The sequence below is a fragment of the Phasianus colchicus genome, chromosome 1, assembly GCF_987193195.1.
Source record: "Phasianus colchicus chromosome 1, bPhaCol1.hap1.1, whole genome shotgun sequence".
Taxonomy (NCBI): domain Eukaryota; kingdom Metazoa; phylum Chordata; class Aves; order Galliformes; family Phasianidae; genus Phasianus; species Phasianus colchicus.
Genome location: NC_143436.1, coordinates 102,802,271 through 102,829,041, shown reverse-complemented (window position 1 = coordinate 102,829,041; position 26,771 = coordinate 102,802,271). Strand labels below are relative to the sequence as shown.

General features: G+C 33.2%; 1 protein-coding gene across 1 annotated transcript in view; it reads right to left on the bottom strand.

Moving 5' to 3' along the window:
* The window catches only part of NCAM2 (neural cell adhesion molecule 2), a 259,676-nt gene that overhangs the window by 54,550 nt on the left and 178,355 nt on the right, over positions 1-26,771 (bottom strand). The window contains exons 10-12 of the mRNA XM_031612506.2: positions 15,381-15,568; positions 12,242-12,338; positions 3,519-3,692 (exon numbers count right to left, since the gene is read on the bottom strand). Of these exons, the coding sequence (XP_031468366.2) occupies positions 3,519-3,692; positions 12,242-12,338; positions 15,381-15,568 (459 nt within the window). The remainder of the gene's footprint in view (positions 1-3,518; positions 3,693-12,241; positions 12,339-15,380; positions 15,569-26,771) is intronic.

Genomic DNA, 26,771 nt, shown 5'->3' with positions numbered 1-26,771 from the left:
ATTGTCAAGATAGATGTCTGTTTCATTTAAAATACATCCATCATACATTTTAGCAGTTTATGGTTGTTCTTTCTGGCTGTACAAAGACAACTACATTGCTGCTTCTGGTCACAGTACAGAAGGACCAGAAAACCCAGTTTAATCTTGACAGTCTCCATACTGTCTCATACTAGAAGAGTAACAGTCTTTTGGGTGCTACTTTCTAAAGAATGCAGGATCTTCTGCCTCTCCCTGTTAAAATACAGCCCTGGAATTCACCCATTGACTACACTGTGGCAAGAAGTGGCTGCAGTGCTGTTTTATCACTCCTGATTTAAATCAGACTGATAAAAAGACTTTCTATAAAGTTGCAGCATGGTTTATCATTGGCTGCTGGGAAATAGTCATGACTCATGATTAGTTTGCATCATGACTTGAGTTGTGAGAGCAGTTAACTGTCCCTGTGTAAAAGCATTTATATCTGAATATTAACCATAAATCTGTCTGAAAAATTTGAACAGAAGAAAACAGTGATTTGCTTTCAATTATATAATGTTGACCAAGTATGGAAATTACAATGACTCAACTACAGATAGTAATATGGGACACTGACTGTCAGTATGTATCCCTCTCCCTCAGGCCAAATACTACGATACAGCACGAATATGGATCTTACCTACTTAAGTACAATAAGAAACCGTCTCAAAGCATGTAATATTTTTATCAATCAAAAGACTTAGAAGTATTAGAAATGTTTTAGGAACGCATAAAGAAAATTACAAGTCTTCACTCTAACAAAACCGTCATTAAAAATTCTTTCATGAACCAAAAATACAGATTTAGAAGAGGGTATCTCAGTGTTTTCTGTAAGGACAACGTAAATAGGCTAAAAAAAATTAAGCAAGGTTTAAGCAGATGTTTTAGAAAACTTCCTGAAACTCTATGAATGCTTAGGAAATAGAAAAACGTTTAATTTTTCAGAAAGGTTCCAGTTACGGTTATCAGTACTCTCATAAAAAAGATTTTAATACTGTTTTTCAACATCTCCATTTGGAAGATTTTTTTCTCCTCTGGACTGCTCAGTCTTTGTTTTGGCAACATAACTTGTTTTTCTGCTGTGTCTATATAACACATTAGAAACATTTTTAACTCATGAAATATCTTCAACAACTTATGATAAATGTTTTTTTGATCTCTTTTGATTTCTTTGTACTACTCTGTATGCTACTGCGTGGTGTATTTAGAAAAAAAGATGTCTCCTGCTTAGCCAATGTTTGAAATTTTGAAGTAGCTTTTGATCTCTAAAGTAGTTCAGAAATAAATTCAGAGAAATATAGACAATATAATCTCAATTTTTCTGTGCAGGAGAATAGAGAAAGAGATTTCTCAAAACAGGCTGTATTAATTATGGATTTGTGATGAATTTTTAACACTGTCCACCATTCTCTCAGTAAAGTTCACATTTTCAATATCTATTCCTGTTGCCCAACTATTTGTAGACGAAGATGATTCTTCAGGTCCCTTCTATGATTACTAGTTTTCTGCCATCACTTAGAGGAGTCTCTAATCACACATACTGTAATGAGTTACCTTTAAAAGTGTGATTTATTTTGTTTTTTGTTTTTTTCCCAAAAAACTCTCAGTGCTAGTTAGAAGACAATGGAATTAAAATGAAAGCACTGATTTGAGGTAAGATAAAAACTCTGAAAACTTACTGATGAGGAAAAAGAAAAAATGGATGTATGATGAATGGCACAAAAGGAAGACAATGGAGAAGATGTGACAGCATGTAGGAACTAACACAGTCTTTTTCTCAATTAAGCTGTCTTTAATTGCAGTGAGAATGGGGGCAGAGATTGTAAAAATCTACTTCACATAGGTACTGTGTTCATAACTACTGAAGGCATTTGTATCTGTCACACTGCTTCCCACCTGCAAAATAAGTTCCAGTACAATCAGACACTGTACTAAAGTAATTCCAAGCAGATGAAATTATGTGATACAGCAAACTCCATAATAAGCTGTAGGCAACATCTCAGGACATGTAATGCTGATAGAATATTTCAAAAAGCTGTGAACTTTTGAAGAAATCAGCAAGAGGCAACTCTGGTAATAGAAGTTCGTGAAGTTATACATCTTTTCTACACAATCAATCTTTTTACAAATCTCATGAACATAAACTTCAATAATAGAAAAGCATGAGGACTAAGGTCAGTATATTGTTGTACAAAGTTAATACTGAAGACTTTTTGTCATTCTGATTTTGCATTTAAATTAAGCACGGTAGCACTGGCTAGTCTTCATTTCAGAACACTGCAGCCTACTACACAGACAGGTTACCACAAGTTTTATTATGTGGTACACTGTAGTTGTCATCAGAGAAACTTTCTGTCAATTCATTGAAAAAAACAGCTAAGAGAAAGAAAACTTGAATACATTTTGAAACATAATCTTAAAAGAGGCACAGTAATACCGATTAATGTGTATGCCTTGCCACTAGAGGAAACTTACTGTCCTCTTTTTGGTCCCCTAGTACTGAAAAAATGCACATTATAATGACCTAAAATGAATGCTGCTAGTACTACCGTTACAGTTACCAAATATAGTTAAGAAAAGATAAAAAGTCATGTTGTTTTGAGTATTTGTTAATTACATGTATGTTTCTTTGAAACAATTCTATTTTTTTCATTGGATCATACTCAGTGCAGAGATTTTGTGTGTGGCTCATGTGATGTGATGACACATTAGATCATTTACTACATTTATGATCCCCTTAGTGTGGTGATAGCTCCAAAACAATTCACCTCCTGCTGTATGAATCAGAACACTGTTGGGACTACTTTGACTTGCACTATCTGCTGAAAATGCCAAAGTGTAAATTATGGATGGAAGGCATGTACTTAAAGAACTCTTGTATGCTTACACTGTTTTCTGCATTTAGAGACATACAAAGAAGGCAGAGATCCAGTAGTGAACTGGACTGATTTTTAGTATTCCCACCAGTGTAACAGTCAATAAATATCTAGCAAATGCATTTTTGCATCACCTATTGAACAATACTGTATAGATTTGCTTTTGAAACAGGTATAATGAATACTGACAGGCATGTACAAAGGTTACTAAGTAGCTCAAAATCAGTAATTAAAATAAAATCAAATCAGATAAAACATCACATAATAGCTTACTCAACATTTTAATTTAATTGTGTATGTAATATGCATTCTCAAACTAACTCCTCTGTGATTTCTACTGTCTTTGAAATTTACAGCTTCACAAATATTCTTTGTCTCTACTTGAAAACACAGTGAAAAAATGGGAAATAATAGTACATTTGTTCATCTAACTTATGTAAAACTAAAAATTGATAATTGATCAGAGCAAGATTTCTAATTGGTGCAGAAAGGTCTGACTACCCGGTATTAAGTGGAGATACAGCCAGGACTAATGGAGAAACAGAGAATCAATTAACACGCATTTGAATTATCTTCCCTTGATATTCTATCAGTTAAAATATTTCCATTTATTTTTCGTAAACTTACTTTGAACTCCATGGGAGCGAACAATCTTCCAGGTTTCTGAGGCTACCTCTTTTACATCCACTTGGTAGTGATGAATGGGCACACCTCCATGTGAATCTGGCTTAGTGAATGAAACCTTGGCAGTGGTTTGTGACAACTCTAAAACTCGTACTCCATAAGGATTTGATGGCACATCTAGAAAAGTACAAACATCAATTTAATGATCAGCAGCAACTAGACAGATCTAAACTAACTAATCTACCCCAAGAAGTCTGCTTAGCATCTTGAAGGGAGAAAAAACTTACTGAATGTGATGAAATGATGTTCACTTCAGGTAAACACTTAAGCTGTAAGACAGATATATTTATTTTCTTGTACGGTAAGGATATGCAAAAAATATTTTCCATTTTTGTGTGCCTTTTATAATATAATCTTTTTGATAGTTAACTTTGTTGTAGGCAAATGAAAATGTTGATTGATGAGTTTGTTTGGTAAATGATTATGTGAAGGAGAATAGCAAACTGAAAATTTAACAATCAGGACAATGACAGCTAAACAGATCATTCAGAGACTGAATTTTTCTAAATAAGATTATGGCAAGAAACTGCAGAAATCATTTGGCCATTTTTCTGAAACTGAAGTACAGCTGAAAACATAAGTTTTTGTTTTTCTGATATGTGATAGATTGGATTCCAAGCTACTAGCAAGGAATATTAGAGGAAGGTTTCTCTTTTCAGTTTAAGAAATAATTTTCATAATAGCATGTAAGAAACACATTTTCTCTGAAGTCAAAAGTAAGTGCATAGCTCTTAAAATAGAAAAGAACTAGAGAAATATAGTAGTAGTCTGTAGTTGAAACACTAAATATGAAATAAAGGTGAAAAATCAACCTCACAGTCAGTACATCTTCAAAAACGTAAACATTATTTCACTCTTAATGTATATCCAAATTAACTATACAGAAGACAAAAAGCTAACTTATAAAATTGTTCTAGGTTTTAAAGCATTACAATTACAAAAAAAAAAAAAAAAAAAAAAAGTATTGAAAATGCTAGGATGAATTTCAATTTTGTAGACAGAGGATCAAGAATTTGAAACACTTGAGTATTCACTTCTAATACATTTCACAATTACTTGCATATCTAATTACAGATGTGGCATTTTCTTTGTATCTCTGGTATGGAAGATATGTTCTGAAGACAAGCAAGGGCTTGAGCCAAAGCTGATCATTAGGTCACTGGGTATTCAACAATTTACATAAAATGCAGTCTTTATTCAAGGGCTGTTAGGCAGTTGGGAATAAAAAGAATCAATCTGAAATTCAGCCAATACTGGTACCTAAATGAAAATGAGCCAGAAATTGTTATAAAATACTCAAGAACAGGCCTTAGAACACATTCATCCATGAATTCTCATGAAAAAGACGCTTGGCAAAGACACTATATAGGGGTGGAGCATGGATTTATCCAACATTTTAACAGTCAGGTACCTATATTCTCCCAGAAAACTTCTGGACGCTTGCAGAGCTGAGTGCCTGAATCATACCTCTTGGCATTCCTACAATTAAAATTTCTGAAAATAGGTCTCCTGAAACTTCCAGTGCTTGGTGCTTTTTGGGTTAAAACCAACACAGTTTTATTTATGCGGACACAACTAAATAGCTCCATGAAATTTAAAATTTGGGCAGAATACAAATGTCATCTTGAGGGATTCAAACCCCCAAACACTTCTGTATTCCAGGAAAGTTTCCTATCACTCAGATATAGGATGTCGCAGAAAAAGTCCACTCTTCTTACGGAAGTTGTTTTATTGTACATAAAGGAATTCAACATTCATAGTCAGACAGAGCATGGCAGAATGTAACACAGTATTCTGTGTGTCTAGGAGAACAGTTAACTGGGTTTTGAATCTTTTCTAATAGGATGCTTTACTTAGATAATCAAGACATCCAGAATTTAAACCAAAACTGATCAAAAGTTTGTTTTTCAAGAAAAGGAAAGCATGTTCGAAAACCATGTTATTTTTTTCTGTGATCACACAGAAGAATAAGCTATATGAGCTGCTTGCTAAATAAGCACTGATCTCAAATTCAGAGGACAAGAATTAATACTAGATTGTGACTGCTCTCCTCCAGGTTGTCTTACAGCTGAGAACACTAAGTTTTATTCCTGCTAGCATCAGTAACTTAAGAACCATCCCGTGGACACATTCCTCTTGTCCTGTTCTGACAGAAGCAGCAAAAAACCAGCATTAGTATGTGAGTTAAGCAGTCCAGGATAGCAAAATGAAGCGACATAGTACTGTATGAGACATGCAGATACCAATCATGTGGGAAGATGAATATGGCTCTCCAGTAAAGAAGATGAACGGCCTTGACATTTAATTATGAGCTAGAAGCTGCTATGGATACCAATACTGTTACAAATAGTTCCTAAAAATTTTTATTTCCTTTTCTGTTGTTGAAAGAATTGAAAATAGAAACAAATTATTTTTTATAAGGTTGAGTGAATATTTAATTTCACTGAGATTAGTTTCATGTTAGTTTCTGTACGCTCTTTTTATGAGTCAATTCACTGTTATTTCAGTTTGGATCAAAACAATTTTTTGGTCAATGGTGTGAATCAAACATACTTTATTTATATATCCACTCTGCTTGAATTTCAACACGTTAAGGAAATCTTTTTTCCCTGTATTTATATGTCTGTATATGATTTAACATCCAAAGTATGGCATTGGGAAGCAGACATCCTTAAAAATCCTTTATGTTCTCCAATGCAGATTCAAGAATGATTTATGCCACATGAAGATATGGTTGCGTTTAGAAATAAGCAATAACTGAAGATCCAGTGAAAATCTAATAAAATATTTGGCATAATTAGCATAATGCAGTATGCTTCAAACTCATTGTGAAAAGCATCCACAATACTATTTCAGATATACATTCCATAATCCAGGCTACCCACATATGTGTATGTAACATTCATGTGATTTTCAGAGTTGAACTATATCAGCATCTTATTTTCAGTAAAGAACAACTAGAAGAAAACAGAAGAGACAAATTCCTAGCAAAAATAGTGAACAAGTAATAGCAACTCTGTTGGGATAGAATGAAATGCCTACTGTCTCTTTCAGACTATGTACAATTGCAGCTTTTTCCCAAAGATCATTAGCAGCATGATGAACTGAATCCAATTTGCTAGTTCTACACTGAGCATAAATTTCATCATGCAAAGTAAACAGCACTCTGCTCCTGATCTACACTTCAGCATTTGAACTGTGTGTCCCATCAGTTGAAATTATTTGGAGCACTGCCATGATATTGTTTTACAATTGTAGGGCTCTGTCTCAATGATTAGCACAAATAAAGAATAATCTGCAAGACTGTATGTATATGCTTCAGTCTACATGTGGAAGGGCAGAACAGTGGGTGCTTGCTGTTCTTTTTCCCCTTAAGGTCAAATTAACCAACAAATCTTTTAAGAGTTTAGCTAAAGACAGTAACTAGTTTTTTCATACTCTGTTATGAGCTCTATATAATCTCTAGTAGAAAATATACTGCAGAAAAAATGAGTTCATGTATGATGTTAAAGTATTAATTAAAACAATAAAGTAAAAAGATCCTATAGCATTAAGTGTGAAGTTGCACGTAATACATTTTGTATTCAGTGCATAAAGCAGGTTAGCACAAATGAACTTTGTGATCCATTGGCCTTAATTAAGTAGAATTGGTTTAGATCCAAGGATAGTATTGCAGGTGATAAAAAAATACACATACAATTATGAGTATGTATTTATTTCCACAGCCATGCAAATACTATTTCAAGTCTATTATGGTTTATCCAACACATTTAATGAATGACCAAATCTTTATCACTGAAGATTTTTTTTTTAAAGCTTTTTCTTTGATAGTTCTGCAGAAGAAAATAATTTTCCATCTGAGAGTTTAGCAGTAAAAATGGAAGAAAGAAGTAATGGAGTGGGAGTAGGTTGTGGAAGTAGGTTGTGAGGTCAGAGAATTATCTTCCAGCTAGCTCTTTTCTCCTTATCTCTTGTCAACATGTTCCAACTACATACAGTTCTGCAGCTTACAGTTGTGTAACGCGGAGAAAGTAATTATGTCTAAATGCTGAATGTAAGTAGTATCAGGACCACTGCAGGGAAAGAGATGAGGAATATTGCCTTGATGCCTTTCACTGGTGACAGCTACAACAGATTTATTTAATCAAATCGCTGAGGGTTCTTGAAAATAAGGAATGGATTAGGAAACTGGACCACAGCTAGCAAATAAATACATAAATAGTAAATAAAAATAAGATACATGCACGCAAAGCAAAAAAAGAAAAACCCACCCACAACGTTGTTTATTAACAGTTTCACTCCATGCTTATTGAAAATATTACAGTGCTTTTTCTAGTAGAAATACCTTACTTGATGCTACTTCAGAAGACGTGTATGGCAAGTTTTAGCACTGAGATCTGCATTTGAGATCTGTCTATATTTTATGAAAATAAATGGGGTTTAGGCAGCAGCAAGGTACAATTTATACAAAAACCAACCAAACCAAACCAAACCAAACAAAAAACCCAGCAATCCTAAAAAAATGTCAGTAAGATCAAAAAGCACTGTTCGGGCACAGAACATCTTTTTTGTTATGACATTTTCCTGGGAAAAAAAAGTTCAACTTCTCTGATGTTATTTTGCCTGTGTGAAAACAGGAATATATGGAGAAACATTAACCAGACCCAAAGTACCTGCATCAAAAATTCAGATAAGTAAACTGTTAAATTTGATGTTGTAGTTTTTGTCACTTATGGGTCAACATTATCATACCTTGAACAGGAAATGATTAAAAAAAACCCACAAGGTAAAGGACTTCTGTGAAGTTCATTTATTATCTTTCCCATGCATTTGAAATAACAATACTGAGATCGTTACAGAAATGAAATATGCTTTACTTGTTATAACATTTCCCTAAACACTGACAATTCACATTAACTATGACTAAACTATATCTGGGTAAATCTAGGAATATCTGTGCTCACCTCAGGCTTTGAAAGCCATTGGGACAATCTGTCAAGCTCACCTGGCTTGTCATAGACTAAGCCTGTCATGGAGAAAAAAAAGAGTATAAGTAGACTTCTAAAATAAAAGTTGTGGATGTGATGTGAGGTAATTCATTTGCAGTGGAAAGAAATGGAAAAGACTGTGGTGTTTTTTGTATTTCATACTTATTAAGAAAGAGATTTAAATGCTTAAGCAATAAGAAAGAGTATGTCACTCTTTTGGAGTTGACTCTACCACTGAGGTGCTGAACATACCTAAAAAGGTCTTCAATAAGCACTGAAGATTCTCAGCACTTTGCAAGTAATGGTCAGAACCTTTCAGTGTGATGCCTTGAATATGTTACAGTTCAATTGTTGTGAAAGATTTAAATGACAACATCTGAAGTCGTGGCTAATTTAGTAGCTTTGTATAATTAGAGTGAACAGACACAGTTCTTCTGTCATACAAAATGGCATAGAGGCAAGTGTAAATTGTGAAAGAAATATTCTTCTGTCAATAATAAGCCTAATTTCTTGAGAAGGGGAAAAGAAAGAAAGATAGCAGTATTGTGCCATATGATCGCTTTTCAGCCAGCATTTAATTAAATAACAACAACAAAAAAAAAGCAGTTTGAATCTGCTGAAAACCAACCAAAGCAGAAAAATGGAACAAAACATTCAACAAGCCATTCCACCAGAATTTTAAGAGAAAACAATTTCATAAAATGATCATTATTTGTAAAATTTACTGTAGCAGGATACTTTGCTTAATAATATTTCCCAGCTGGAAATAGTAATTATTTTTCCCTGACAGATCCACTATAAAAGTACATTACACCTTAGCATTAATACTTACAATCAAAGCCAATGGAAATCCAGGCTGTATTTAAATGCACGAAAATTTTATAGGCTTTTTAACATGTGAAATATCAGTCATTAAGATTTCTTAATTTACTGGAGTAAAACAGTAGACATTAATTAGGAAGAAAGCTGTATTCAACATTTTATTCCTGTAGTTAAAATGATGGTTTTATCCTCTGTCTTCCTGGCTATTTTGTATTTCTGTTGATGCTAGCTTAATTAGTAGTTAACTACATTTGTTATTCGCTGTCTTTTTTTTCTCCCCCCCCCAAAAAAAAAGTGTGTTTAGGAAAAAACACTAACAATGTCAGTCTTTCAGGACTGTGAATGTTATGGGTTACACTACTGTAAGTAGTATCTAGAATACTGGAGTCCTGAAACTCTCAAACGTCATACAAATATTACACCAAATGCTGTATTAAGGGTCTATGTTCACAATAATTTCTACAAAATATGAGTTTATTCTATTTTCTATTTCATTTCATATGAAATGAATGTCCATATGTAGCTAATGCTTAACACAGTAACTTCCCATAGTTCTTTATCATTTAGTTTCACTAAATATGTATTAATTTAACTCTGTTAATATCTTCAATAAATAATTTTCTAAAGAGCTGATAAATCTTCTGTAGAAGTGACTGAAAAATCTTAAACAAATTGTTCTAGAAATAGAGAATAGTAAGCTGTTCGAAAACTAGAACTGGAGTTATTTGCTCTCAGTTGCATTTCCAGGGGGTCTCCTGTGAGACTTAGCTGAAATAAAATGCATAATCAAAATATCATGTTATTTTTCAATTAATGATGATAATTGTTTTGTATTAAGATCAATTATTTATAAAAGCAGGAAATAAATGCATAGCTAAAATCATCATGTAGTATCACTGAGTTTTGACATGTTACTGTTTTGCAAATCTAGGAATCATTTAATACTTATAAAATATCTACGGAGATGCTATTGTATGTATACACATCTTTATGAAAAAAAAAAAAAGCAAAGCAGTAGCAGAATCTGACTGCCTCTGTTCTCATTCGCACAACTGCTTCATTTTATCATTTTCTTTTGTCCCAGGAGCTAAGACACCAGAGGGAATTTTCCTTACATTTCTTAAAATCTTTGTTCGTGGCTTTAAGAAAGAGTTCCATTGGCATACTTTCTGTTTCTGAAGAACTGAAAGAAACCATCCTAAGCAGATTTCATAGTGCCCTTTTACTGCTTTTCTCTTCCAGTGAATCCTTGCATATATCAAACCTTAAGGATGATACTCCAGAGGCCATTGTAGCACTTAGTGCACCAGGATAGATAGAGGAAATGCTGGTGCTCAATCAAAAGATGCGTGTGTTGACTCAAAGAGAAAACAAGGTTGAAGAGAAATAGATGTAACCTGACTGAAGTTAGGGGTTTAGGTGCAGTTTTCTAGTATGACGAATTTAATGCAACTCTGTGAATCCTATGCCAGTCATTAATATTTACAAAATCATGCCCTGAGTTTTCAGAGGGCTGAGCCTATTTCTTAAATTATGACAGAATACATCATAGTTAGTTAGAGTTTTTCTCTTACTACTTCAATTTTGAACATTATAGAAACAATTCATTTTATACATCTAAAGCCATGTGCAGTACTGATGAACTGTTACAGTCCTAACTTTAGCCTTTTTTATAGAAACACCATTTTTCAGGTAGATCCACTGAAACAAATGGGACAAACTAGGTAAATGATAATGAACATGAATGAAGACTCTATAACCTGTTCTCTTCTAAAAATTCTTTTCTCATACACGTACGCAAAAAAGATTTTGAATATGGATTAGACTGTCCTTAAATTTGAGAGAGTTTTGTAAGGCAGAATATAAATAATTTACTGTACAAAATCAGAATTCAGTTGAGACAAAGGATATTTACATGCAATATATATATTCATTAGTAACATGTAGCTATCAAAGGATGATCAGATTTGTAATAGGGTAACTAAAAAAATGTTCTCAAAAGGAGGATGGATCTCCTGGATGACACAAATCTTGCCACATCAAAATCTGCTGTTTCTTAAGAGAAAAACTGTATTTCCCTGTTTGAGGAAGCTCAGTCATTTTGACCATCAAAAGACAGAAAGTGTAGTATTCATGCTAAATGATGTGCTAGTAACTATTTCCTTAGAGATAATGGAAATAAATTTCAAAGCTGTGATTGCTTATATTTAAGAAATTTAATAAACAACCATTTTTTATAGCTCTTAAGAAATGGAAATAATTACCTTATTGAGCAGTATTAAAAAAATTAAAATACTAGGTAGTATAAGAGAGACTCCCTGTGATTAGACATGAACATTTCAGCATGCACCCAAAAAGGTCCTGCTAGAATGGATCTAAATAATTTATTTTCTTATTTCAAAAAATGTAACTAGAAAAAGCAAGACTGGAAATGTTCTAATCCTTATTTCCACCTCTACCCTTCAAGTGCAACTGTCAGTCAGCAGAGTAGTACAACCTTAAAGTGCCATGTAGAAAATGATTGATAGCAATGCATCACAAGGGATGTAAAACATTTGTTTTGGTTGAAATTCTGTTACTGTAAACTACATGATAACTCCATAGATTCATTAAAAATGGAACAACATGCATCACCTAAGAATGTAGATCAACATGTTGGGAAACCTCAAAGCTTGCTGGACAAGCATCGGTCCAATCAGGCTTATTTTACATTGTACTGCTACTCTAATTTTAGAGGATTAAAATTAACTGTAAGCATTCTATTGGAATAAAGTAAACAAAGAAAAGTCTGAAGTGTATTGTGATGAGAATGAAAAAAAAGGTTTAAATGAACTTAAACGAACAGTTATAACTTACCAGCTTGACCGAGTGTGTACTCCTGATATCTTGTTCCTATTCTGTTTGTAGCTGTACAATTATACTGTCCAAAATCACTGTCAGATGTAGGAGCAATCTTTAAAATGAATACAATTCATAAGTATTACTTTTTAAGCAAGTATATTTCTTTTAAAAAATCAGAAATGCAAACGTTCTGTGAAATCAACATTGAGATGTGTTCTTACTTTAGCCTATCTAGGATATTCCTTAAAATACAGATCTAAATTAATCATTTTTCAAGTTAAACTCCCTCTTTTCAAATTGAAATGTGGAAACTAAATAATGAGAAATGGAGACGTTATTCAGTTTTATAATTTCACTTCTGAACAAGAAAGAAAATCATCTAATAAGCTGCAACGTTTGTTCACAAAGATAGATAATATTTGCTTGTATTGGACCGAACTAAACAATGGTAGGTCTGAAATTTGCTGATTCCTACGAATACTGCAAGGATCACATTTTACTGCTTATTGTTTACAAGACTCACGACATACTAGACATTCAGGAAGAAAAAAAGAAGATATAGGTATGTGACAACTATAAACTCAGGTTAATATGGACGTGAACAGAAAAGGTAATGGATATCACAGTAAGTTAGGGTCTTCTTGGAATTCCAGCCCATCCAACTGTTCAGGTGATAGAAGAATGGAAAAGAACTCAAAAAACTACAGGCTGTAAAGAATATTTTGTGTTGTTAAGTAAAGCCTCTTGAAAGATTTCCTTTAAGTTAAGAACTTAAGTTAAGATCAACTTCAAACAAGGGTAAGACTATGTCTTTTTAAACATACAACCTCCGTTCAAGACTTATGAAGAACAGAGAACTTGTAATTCTACTGTTAATCTACATACATGCTTAACAACAATAAGATAGATAGTAAGAACTGTGTTCTTGTAGCATCTTCATTTTTACACCCTGTGCGCAAATTGTTAGTAAAAATTACCAGAGTTCCCTATGTCAAGGAAGATATTTCAACTTCTTTTTTAATTTGCAAAACCCCAAGAAAAGATGGAAAAGGAAGGGTTTCCATACCCATAAGTTGCCAGGGAGGAGTAAAAGAAGAAAAATGGAAGAAAAACTGCATCATAAAATCTTTGTAAACTTGACTTTTTTGTAGTTAACTAGAGGTTCAATAATATTTCTGCTAGGTGATATTAATCTATATTGATATACCAAAATAGCACCAAAGGGTGGATTAAGTGTCAATCTATATAAATCAACAGATTTCAGTGACAGTCCAAAATTTTCTTTAAGGGAACTGTAGAGATTATTTCATGGAAAGCTGCGGCTTTGGAAATGTGAAGTTACTAACTGCCTCTTTTCTCTGTATAATTTAATTTTTAATCAGATGGCCAAAACCTATGGCTTAAATTACATCAGTTAATTTCATAGAAGCAGAGAATCATAGAATTGCTCAGGTTGGAAATGACCTTAAGGATCATCAAGTCCAACACAACCTAACCATCCTAACTCTAACAACCCTCCACTAAATCATATCCCTGAGCACCACATCCAAATGGTCTTAAAACACATCCAGGGATGGTGACTAATCACCTCCCCGGGGAGCCTATTCCAGTGCTTAACAACCCTTTCTGTAAAGAAGTGTTTCCTGATATCCAACCTAAACTTACCCTGGTGCAACTTGAGGCCACTTCCCCTCGCCTTGTCACCTGTCATTTTATTTTTAACCAGAATTACTAAGATTACACTGACAACATTATCAATCAAATCAAAATAACTGACAGACTGCTACCAGAATACTTTTAAAAGTCATTAGGAGAGATTAATATGATGTACTTCACATGTGATGAGGTAAGTACATACCATGCATGGTTACCAAGACTCAGCTAACCCAAGTAAACTCAGTTACCTATGCCATCTCAGGCAAATCAAAGAATCAGTTATTAGAATGACTGAATATTTCCTTGCTTTCTTCTTCCCACAACACAGCGTAGATCTGAAAACTTGTAGTTAGTTTCTCTAAGAACTCCAGAAAGCAGAATACAATTTGCTACCAAAGACTATTTTTCATCAGACAAATGAACAGAGTTATCAACATATATGCATGTCAACTTGTCATTTATTTTAAAATTTCATGTCATTATGCTCTTCTGACATTGTATTACATAACGATGCACATTCTGTCTTTCTTCTCTGCCCCAATTTCCCATGAGACAATCACTTAACTTCTCATGGAAAATTAGGCATTTCTATTACAAGTAATGCTTTTTCTGAAAGCAACAACAGAATAATATAGTTAAAGGAAATTTCAAGTTCATTGGGACTTTAGAAAGATGACTTTATTTCAGTACACACTACACCTCTCGCTTGGGATCTGACGTACATCCCCCCTCTACAGAATTAATCCTATAGCTTCTGAACTATTTTCCTATTGCAACAGAGAAACCTAATTTCCTCAACGCTTCTCACATTCAGTGAGGAGAGAATATCTAGTCACAGTAACAGGTGTGACTACAAATGGAGATAGTGGTTACAGACACTCTTCTATGCAATATTTAAGGACCATGGCTTGCTGTGCATTACTGTTCAGCAGTTCATTGTTTATTCAAGATAATACAGTAGCTGGAAAATTAAAGTCCATTCTTTGTCTTCTCCCTTTCTTGGGCTTTATTTTCTCAAGTGCACATTTGATGTAAAAGAAAGGAACATAGTTCTTTGTTTTCCAGTGCTCCTGTGACCCCCAAATCACCAAATCAACTGCAGTGTTTTACCACTTTACCTTTCTCCATAGTCACAATTGAAGCCAAATACACAGTTCTGTATATGCCAAGCACCTTCCATTAAGTCACTTAATTTTTAAATTTCAACCTGATGGTTTAATTTTATACTTATGCCATTATTTACTTGCCATAAATGCAAATTACATTCAATGCCAGCAGAAACCTAAAAATATTATGTAAATTAGGTTTATTTCCTAACTGTTCAAAAGAAATGTGGAGATAAATCAGTTCACCCTTTTTTTGTTTTGTTTTCAAGAGCTTTACTTACTAGATTGTAAATCTTACCTTACACATACAGTATAACACCTGCAATAATGCCATGCTGAAGAAGAAATTAATTAGTTAATGTCACTGAACTGATTTCCATTTTAAGCCTCACCTCCAGAATCAGCTTTCTTCCTGCGCTGTAGGTCTTCAGATGTGTTGTATTTTTTACTGGTAGAACTAATTTTCCTCTTCTCCACTGAACTGAGGCAGATGGATTTGCTAGCACTTCACATGTTATATTGATGGGATTGCCTTCCCAAGAGAAATACATAGTTTGATTTGACAGAAACGTTGGAGCATCTGTAAAAAAAAAAAAAATAATACACATATACATTAACTGTTTCAGTAAAACAAGCTATATAAACCTATTGAAACATTAACATTTTAGAAAGTTTAATTGAATTCTGTTTCAATTTATTTCTAACCATGACAACAGTATACAATCTTGGGTTTCTAGAGACCTAATTTTCATATGCTTCTCCTCTGCTGAAATTGTTTCAGATGAAATTCTCAGGAAGAGAAGACCTATCAATTATATTTAATATTAGGCAACATCAGTCCCTTGAAAGACGTGACTCAGAAAGATTATTTCTTCCCAAGAATGAGAAACTCTTCAGTAAGACCCTGTGTGACAAATGTAATTGGACTACGAAACTTATATAAGTTGTTTGGTGATTGAATTTATAGTGTCCACTTTTGCCATGGAGAAATTACATTCACTATGAATGTTCCTAGATATCTAGGAGCTTCACCAATTTCCTGTTAGAATTAGTATACACCTTATCAAATCCTTCTAAAGAAGCTTAGCAGTGTGAATAAACCTAGAAGAAAAAAAAATGAAAGCGAAAAGAATACCTAAAATATTGCAGTGTATTCTACCAACTTCAGGTAAAACATTGTACACATCAGTACGCTGTCTATTTAAGATAATCTTTGTACCGGAACCAGAAAATAAAAAAAAATGGTGCATTTTCCTTGCAAATCTGGCTGTACATGGCTATGTTAAACATGTAGCTAAACACTGAAAATGTCGTTTGCGAACTAATTATAATTTTGAGATCATAGTGCCTGCAGTGACAAGGCTTTTCCACTCTGCAGTTTCCTGGAGACCCTGATGGCCTCCAGAAAATGAGAGGGAGGGGAGCAATTCTTTCCCTGCTCTTCTGCCTCTGTCTTGGGTAAAACAGTATTTTTTGTCTACTGAATATTTTGAAGTATTTTTTTCATTTTAATCCCACTCATTATATTTTAAGAGTATTAAGTAAGTATTCTTTATAATACTGAAAGAGAGGGAAACTAACACAATTCTTGAGGATAATTATCAATTATAATGGGTGTCACAGCATTTCTTTTTAATACTTGAAATATTTATGTATGTATCTATTTTAATAAAGAAATCTTTAATGCTTCCTGTTTTGTCTCAGGAAGTTCTGTTTTAGTCTTCTCAATTAGTTTAACTTTAGGCTAGAAAATTTCTAGAAGTCTAACAAAGACCAGAACAGAGCATATTTAACTGAACTGTAAAATTTATCTTTGGGAATGGTGTAAAACTACTTTCTTCTTTCTGTAGTGCATGTTTTCAACTTCCTTATGTGCTTGCCTTTCTGCAAAACTAACTTTTTGGTGTTATTATGCTACTGGTGCATGCATATTACAGGCTTTTACAAGAGAACTGTCACCAGTTCCAAGTACAAATCAAATCTGCTACACTGATCAACACAATCAACATATTTTGAATAAACCAAGTATGTCTTCCTATGGCTTTATTTACAAGACACAGAAGCTCATCCTTTTTTTCAAGTGTTACAGCAAGAAATTCTACTGCCCTTTGATTCTCATAGGCCTTTAAAAAAAACATACTTCAGCATCTAAACATCATGAAAAGAATAGAGTACTAAAGAGAGTTCTGGATGTGACATTTCAAAACATAGGACTTCCTGAAAAAAAACAAAAAACAAAAAACAAAACCTTTCCATATGCCTGTTTTACACTTAAGTATGGAATGCTGGAATACCAAAAGACCAACTCCTGGCTTTTCGTCTAGAAAATAATTTAGCAGTGGAAGTCACTTAAGGAAAACTTTGTGAACTGATTTGTGCCTGGCAGACAGCTTTTGTACTGAACGTGACAAATGTATGGATAGAAATCTCATCACAGTGTGCATGAGACACAAAATGTGGTTACCATACAACAGATTTTAGATAAGCTTTATCCTCCATAATGCGTAAGTTCATTCTGTCCATGAACAATGGCACGAATATGGAAGATGTAATGATGCTCTGTGAGAACCCAAATAACTTTCCTTCCTAGGTAAAATTGCATGATTTGATGCTTATTGTGGATTTAAGTATACATTTGGCCAATTCATATCACATGTAAGCGTTACAGGTAAAAAAGGACTGCACACTTGCTGTACATACATTTAGGAGAACAGGGACTTTCGTTTTAAACTGCTCTATCTTCTAAAGACAGATATTTATTGGATGCTTAAAGTATCTGTTTATGTTCTAAAAGAATAATTTACAAGGAGTTTAGGGCTGTGATTTACATGCGACTATACATACTAACAGCAGTTTTAACATTCGAAATCACAAACAGTGCTAGAAGTCCTTCAAATAAAGATATACCAAAATCAACGACTCCCAAATGTGAAGAACTGCTAAACAAAATGAGCTTTTCATTGTCCCTCTTAAAAGCCTTGGGGAAAAAAAGGCTTTTCAGTAATTTCCGCAGTAGTTAATAGATCCAATGAAGAGAAAAGAAAAGGAAACATTAATGGTTTTATTCAGACAAATCATCTTAAATTCACTACTAAGTAAGAGATAACTGGAATGATGTTTCATACAAAGAAAAAAGTCTGGAAATCATTATTTAAGTATGTATAGAAGATAATGTAATATTTCTTATAAAATAAAAATGCTGAAGTGGAAGGAGATAATTGTTTTATAGAGAGATTTTCCTTTTTCTTGTACATTTTCATCATTAACTGTAGTATAGCAGGCTTAAATGGTTACAAAATTGGTATTTCAAAGGGAAGCACATAATATGTTTAGCATAAAGCAGTGAACAGAAAAAGAAACACTTCAAAGTTTTGAAAACATGACATTGACTATTTGATGTCTTAAAATCTAATGTCTTCAGTCTTTTAAAATAGCTGAGAAACAAATATCCTATATCATACAGTGATGTAGGATATTAAATGCAATGCATGTACTGTATAATAAGAAAAAAAAAAACAGATATATGAGAAAGGTAAAACAACAACAACAAAAAAATAGAAATATGTAACTGAGGATTCATTTCTGCCAGACAACAAATCAGTTCAGGGCTGTTCATAAATGAACCATTCTTTCTAAGCATTTGTCCGTTGAATACTACCAGTTTAAACAACATACTTGACTTCTAAGTGGCTAAATACAGAACTATGAGATTGAATGCACTTCATTAAAAAAAAAAAAATCCTTCACAAATTTAATAAAAACTGAGTCACAGATATTTATTCCATTTAAACCTTATGACTCCACTAAAAATAAAAAATGCTGCCAAAACACACAAAAGCAACTTTTCCTATCAGTTGCCATAGGCAAACAATGAAGTTCCTAAGTACTGTTATAAGCTTTAATGATGAAACATGGAGCATTATTTTGGAGAGATGAGGTAATCCAAATTAAAAATATGCTTAGAATGAAGACACACTATGCCATATAGGTATGAAATTAAACAAAATCCTTGTTAGAGTAGGATTCTGTAAGCAATTCTTACTTCAGAATGGCACTTGAGAATATTAGGGAATCAGCACCAGCTATACTCAAGCTTTTCATTTTCCTAAATGGGAAAGAAACTGACAGCACAGCACAACATTTAGGAAGAGTGGTCACTCATAAACAGCGTACAAAGATTGCGTAAGAGAAGCAAATGCTGAAATTTTTTTCTGGCATGTAGATATTCGTATTAGGTATAATGTCCGAGAACAGTGATTCAAGACAAATCAATAAATCATTTGTCTCATCCAGAAAATAATTCAATTAACAACTTCAAAGATCCAGTTCTGGTGTATGTTCAGAGTTGAAAAAAAAAATTGGATATGGCAGATTACTGATTCAGTGCATGTGTCCAGACAGCCATAACAGCAAACTAGTGAGCAGAATCAGATTTGCACTTCATTTAAAAGCATATGCTATCCAACTTTTTGGTATTTGTTCCTCAAATAATTAATCTTCCAAAATCCCACAGTGAAAAACATAATGGATTGTCAGGTCTAAGATGCTGGATGTTTCCTGTACTACATTTTTGGAAATCTCTCTCTTATTTTGTTAACACTGGCACATATTTCCCATCATCAATACTTTAACAAATCTAGTACTTTCCTTGACTTCAGTAATGATTTCCTTCCCCTTCTGTTTTTGGTTCTTGTTCAAATGCATACAATAAAACACATAGTAGTCAATAGTAAGATAGACTATCTACTAATTATACAGTTTATAAAGGAGCAGGAGTGTTCCAGTAAGGGAACCAAGTTCTAGTCCCTGGTCACCTTGACTACGACTTTATATTTTTAAACCCAAACATCACGCTGATTTCTTCATCTCCATAAAAAAAGGTACAAAATTTGTAATGAAGATAAGGTATCATTCCGCTAGATGCAATGTGTGTTTTTTATGATGGTACCATCAGACGTTAACAAATTATGAGCAATGAATGTCTGCATAGTTCTGGTGCTTCGCACTGCCAGACATGCAAAATCTCAAAGTATTTTTTGCTGAATTTCACTTGGCATGATGAAAAAGTATTTGGTTCATCACTTAAAAGAAAAAAAAAAAAAAAGAAAGAAACCAATTTCATAGAAAAATATGTTGTGAACGGATAAACCTATTTAAAATAATCTAAAACTGCCTCAAATATTTATGCCACTGCTGGGATACAGTTTTCAAGGTGGCACTTTGATATCTTCAGTTGGTCTAGTTTCACTAAGTTTAATCTGAATTCATAGCTTCCTGATTTACTAATGTATGGTATCTGAAAATCTGTGATCTTGTGAGTTGTACGTATCTCTGATATTTACATATTTCTTATCCAACAACCAGAAATAAAGGCAAGTCATTGACTGCAAATGACTGCTGTGAATTCTACCATGTGCTTCCAGTGTGAGTTTATTTGAGTGTAAGTGTTTTAGTGTTCAAGGATTTATATGGGGTCAAAACATGAAGGGAATGTCCATCAGATGGAGAAAAAAAGACAATAAAATTGTAGCTCAGTGATTTAAGCTAATATGATGTTTAAAGGAAACAGACCACATATATCTGTTGGCCATTTTCTGATAGTAATATCCAGGAACACTAGCTATGTCAATTACAGCAGGATCTCTCCGCCTCTGCAGATCTCTCACAATAGTAGAAATGTTCACATACTGCCAATTACTGAAACATCATTTTTGGATAACATCAGTTGGTATCAAAATTTCAATCACTACATGTATTCCAGGACAGAATTACTGGAGAAATTTAGACTTCTGACATTGTGTATGAGATTACACAATTCTCACAAAGCTGGAAATAAAAAACTGCAATGCCTTTCTCAAACCAGAATTCTGACTCCATGTCTACTCTTACCCCACTTTCCATATTTTAAGAACAAAATTCAGCTTCATGTCTTTACCTTCTGTACTTCCCTGTCATCCTTAGCTCCACAACACAACTCTTGTTGATCTCTTTCCTCTATTCCCTTTCTTCCCCTCTCCCTTGCTCTCCCTTTCCATCCCATATTTCCAAAAGCATAATAGTTGTTCCTATATGGAACAAGGATTCAGCCTTCGGATCCCTTCATTTTACAGTCAGTTTTGTCCAGAAAAGAACAGTAATCTCCATTAAATTTTTAGGAATGGCTTGAAAATAATAATAGCACTGCTGAAACTATCCAACTCAACTTCCAACAGGTTGATTTCCCTAAGCCTATACCTATAAACCCACAGACCTTCAGTACAGGTTTCCCAAACTCACCTGGTGTTTCCCTCCCTACTTTAGCCCTATGCTCCCAGTGTGTGAAGAAAAAGCAGGTCAGGGGTAAGTTCTGTGGTGCGTGAGATCCATACCAGGTAGTTGATACATTTGTAGATGTTTCAATCACTTCAAGATCCTCTGAGCACAAAAAAAGAAAGATTTTATCTAGGAAAAAATGACTTGCAAAATTCTATTAAATTTTCAAATTATGAAAACTACAATTTAAAATTTCAGTGCTTACTATCACTTATTCAACATTTTTAGTCCTACAAGAAAAACTTGTGAAGCAAAATGAGGATGAAGGAAATATAAAAAATGTATATATATTTCAAATCTTTACTTACATAGTTGAATACGTGAAAAATAATGATGGCAAGTAAAGATGTTTATGCAAACATGAATGAAACTACTAAATCTGAAAAGAAACAGAATAAAATTCAAAATACTTTATTCAAGCCAACAAGGTATTAAAAACCTACTTAAAATGACATCAAGTACATTGTAATGTCAACAATACCATGTAATATAGAGCTGCATTCAGAAAAAAACTTAAGAGATATTCTTGACGTGAACGTAGTATTTTAACAAGTTGTAGGCATACACAGGCCAAAAATCTTTTAAAATGGAAATTACTGGTTTAAGTAATAGGTTGATTTATTGTATAGATAAAGAAATTATCATTTTACATTTATTGTGGCAGAATGAGAAAGAGAAAACAAAGCTGCATTCATCCATGCTCTAGTACAGGCAGTCTTGGTAAAATGTTTTTTGCCAAGTGACTTTATGCAAAAATCCTCATTTTTGCTCATTTAATTATTTGATTCCCTTTAAATTACTGAAACAGCATACCAAATTTACTTCTATGTATGAACAAAAGGTAGACAAGGAAAAGTTAAGTCTTAACCAGTGTCACTCCTGAGCCCTAAACTTATGCTATAATAACAGTATATATTTAATGATGTTAACAATTGATCTCAACCATCTTTGTTTTCTCATTTGAGCCGTAAATTTAACAAGAATAAATGTAACTAAAACCACAAATATCTTAGAGAAGATGCAAAATCTTCCAGAATATTTCAGCATTTTGTATCACTTTGTTGCTTTTGATAATATTTACTTTTTCTTAGGTCAAATATATTTACCAGTGTTGTTCTCAGGCAGTGATAACAAGATGGGGCTAATTAGACCATAATCATTCATATGTGGTAATGGAGTCCCCAAGAGCTGAGTCTCCACTGAGTCTGAAGAAGGCTCAGTGGAGATCTCATCAGTGCACACAAATATCCAAAGGGACGGTCTAAGTAGATGGAATCAGGTTCTTTTCAGTGGTGCCAGTGACAGGACAAGAGGCAATCCCATCCAATCAAACATTTGGTAACTACATTAGTAGTAATGGGCTGTTCGTACACTGATCGTATTTGTAGAATTACAGTATCAGTACATACCTGGAATTCTATTTGGAACCAAATAGACTACAGCTTTTGTTATGTACAGCAATATTATTTTCACTAATTCAAAGCCTTCCTTCACTGAAGTAAGGTAGGATTTGTGGCTCAACTTATTCAGTCTGCTTTTAAGTAATTGTTTTTTTTGCAAAAAATGTGTTTTTGCAAAGGTATAAATTAAATAGTAAGAATCCAAAGCATCTGAAACAGCTGACTAACATAACGAAGGCCTAAAAGGTTAACCTATTCAGAAAGCAAAAGTCAATTAATTTAACAGTAAAGAGATTGATTTCGAGTTGAGGTGGAAAAAAAAAAAAAAAAAGACTTTTTGGTAAGCAGTAAAATAAAATAATAAATACTGCAAAAGTTAATTTACTGATAAATAGTATTCTGCACTGGTACACAATTTTTTTTGTGTGTGTAATTGAAAAAATGTTGGTATGTAATAAGGAATAAAACTACAAAATTCAGCTTTGGACAAAAAGAATATTAGTAAGCAAATCTCCTTATTTATGGGTGAAATTATTAATTACTTAAATGTTTTCCAGAAATTGTTTTCTAAGAAATCATATTTTTTAACCACTCATGTGGCTGCTCTCATATAAAAATGTACCATATTACCGAATGTAATATGTTTGTGATTGATAGTCTATTACCCACAACACTAGCTTACCATGAGGTTGGACCTTACTACATATTTAATAACTGCAGAATGGAGAATTTCAAATGGAACTGAGTGATACGAAAACCTGTAATTGCAGCTATGAAAAACTATGTTAGGATGCTTCCTAGGCAGTAGGAAAAAACAAAAAGCGTTTTCCAAGCAACACGACATAGAAAGTTTTTGCTGGTAAGGGATGAATTCTCCAAAGGAACTTGCAATTCCCTTTGGTGATATAGAGTGATTGGATATACATGTGTATTACTGTAGCGTGCACATGCGTGCTCCTAGGTGTAAACAATTAAGTGGTTTGAATACTTCTGATTGTGTTAATGACAGTTGAAACACAATGAAGAGAAAACTTTAACGGCAAGCAGAGAACTGCTTGTAGGAGTCATAGTCTTGTAGGAGTCTTGTAGGAGTCATAGTAGGATTGTTTAAATCCTTTCCAAATTAGTAATACATGCTCACTGAGAATTATACCTGAAGATAGATTACCCATCATATCTATTACCTCAAAAATATGCATTTTCATTCTCTAATGCTAATCACTGCAGTGAATAATTTGTAGAAAAACACCCAAGAAATAATGTGTTCTCTCATCAAAAATTTTCTTCTTTTAATCAGATCTATATTGTGATTTTTAAGATTCCCTTATATCCCCAGTATATATTTTCAGAACAAACATATCTCAGCTAAAACCACAACAGTACCATATAGAAATGCAAACATTTGTACTGAAAACTTGACTTGGAAAGGCTCCTGATTTGTATGTCCAAATCACTTTGTTATTCACTGGGATTTAGGCATTTTATCTCCTTAGGTCCTTTTGAAAACCCCATCTTTAGAGTACTTTCTGCTATATCTAATTTTTTAAAAAAATTAGTTGATTCAATTATTCTTATTACTGGCAGTAGTAATTATGATTAATGTTAATAACAACCAATACTCAGCTTCATACGTATAATCAAAATTTGCAGTTGATTATATTCGTTAATGAACAATATTAAGAATGATATCTTATTTTTTATGTACTTTTTTTTTTACATATTAAATATAAGGAAAGCCAAACAGAACTGAACACGAAGACAACTTTGTAGGGAGAAATCACTGAAGTGCCTCTGAGCTCCAAACAATTTATGGCTGTCTAGCATTTACTTCAGATAAAAGGCAGGGTTAACTGCACCCAGATGGTATCAAACCTGATAATCTCCTTCTGTCCTGGAGAACTGCTCTTATCATCAAAAAAAACCTCAACAGAGAACAAGGATAAAGTACAGAAACTCTGTGCAATCCCAGTCAGTTTAAGTCTCTGATAGAGGACAGTAAGTTAAGTAAAGGATGAGACAGTGACACCAGGGCACTTTGTGGGCTGTTAGGGCTGTTTAACTGCACTGTCGTTTGAGAATGTGCCAAGAACATGCCTTCCCTCCTGACAACAAAAACTACCAAATGCCTTAAAAACATATAAAGAAGACTACTGATATTATGGAGTAGCATTAGGTGCATCACTTATTCATGTCTAGGAGCTATGGAACAATATATACAAATAGGCCTTGGTTCTTTATTTATGTTTTAATTTGAAAATACTGAAATTTATACAAGGATGTTATTAAAATAATAAAAATTCTGATAGAATGGTCTACTAGTGATTATGCAAAGAGCAAATCTGAAAAAAAAATTCATCTCAAAATTCAGTCTGAACAAAACAAAACCAAAATCAATGAAATAGAAATTACATAACTTTTCATATCTGTAGTATCATTTAAAAAAAAAAAAAAGCAACCCTGATAGCAATGTTCATATAAACAATATACTGAAAAAAGATCAACAGTAGAAAGAAGGTCAAATCATTTATTCAATATCAACTTCACAGAATCTTTAAAAATTCCCCTCTTTTTCCATTTTTGCTGTGAAGACCAATCAGTTATTTAGTTTTTGAACATGTAACTTCAGCTGAAAGTTTCTAACTTGCTTAATTATAAAAGAAAATAATAAATGAAAGGTAACTATGGCACTTACTACAAAACAAAAGAAATTCACACACACGAAAGGGGGAAAAAAAGCACTTTGAGAAAAGCACTCTGCTATTTTTGGCAACAAAACACTATGGGGAAAAAGTGGTAAGAATCATCTTCTGACAGATCACTTGATAAGACTGTTTCATCACAGAAGGTTATGACAGAAACGAGACTGATGGAGGATGAGGCCAGAATAAAGACCCTGTCCTCTGAGGACATTATTTTAAAGGACAGAAGTCTTTGCCATTAGACAAGTTGCTTTTTTTTGCCCGAGTAAGACAAGCAACCTACAGTTGCAGTCCACACACTGATTCAAAGTTATTTTCAACACAAATTTAAAACTGCTCTAAGGAGTTAGTCAGAATGTCAACAGAGACAGACTTACATTGTATCCCCTCAAATATACCAGCACTGCATTATAAAATTACTTGACACTTATTGGCTATGAAAATGTTTCTACTTTTGGTATTCAAAGAACACCTGTGCTAGAAAAGAAAAACACGTTATTTGGCTTAAACTTCAATATCGGTTCAAGTTTTCAAAACTGGAGATTCCAGTTTTATAAATTTCATTTTACACTAGATTAAATAAAAATCTTGTGTTATACATTAAAAATAATCATCACAATGTGTGATCTCTCTGATGATAGAATAATACATCTATGTTATTTTAAAAACTGTTTTTATCAGACTTCTAAACTGCAATGTTTTCAGTTGTGTCAAAAAGTGTTTGTACTAAGGCATAAACTCAGAATCAAAACAGTACGCTAATCCATCTTCACACATAGATTGTTTCTATACATACTGCAAATTAAGTGTGCCATACTAGTCACATTAATTCAATTAGAACATATTGGAATATTTAAATTACTAGCATTATCTTCAAAAATTTCACCCTGAAAGATGTTAAAATGACATTAAGCGTAGAAACAGAAATTTTGTTGTGGCCTTTGGTATGTGCTTCTGTGCTTCTAATGAATTCTTCATTTTCTGTTGCTAATGTTTCATAAAATATAACACATTCTATAACTCCCTTGTGAATACAAAACAAACAAACAAAAAAAAAAACCCACAAAACCACAAAACCACAACAATATTGAATTTTAAGTCATAATGGCTACATAAACTTAATCAAACAATATATTTTATGTCATTTTACGTGTAGGGTAAGATATGATCTGGAGCTGTACAGAAATTTTAAAGGAGCTTCAATGAACTTTCATTTTTATCTAATGAAGAATTTTTCCCTTGAATACATAAATATAAATAATTATCAGTGCACATCCAATTCCAATTCCAATGTAGAAAAATTCTTGTTTTTCTTTCAGATTTCTTTCCAATATAAACATTAAAAATTTAATGGAACATGCACAGTGTACTG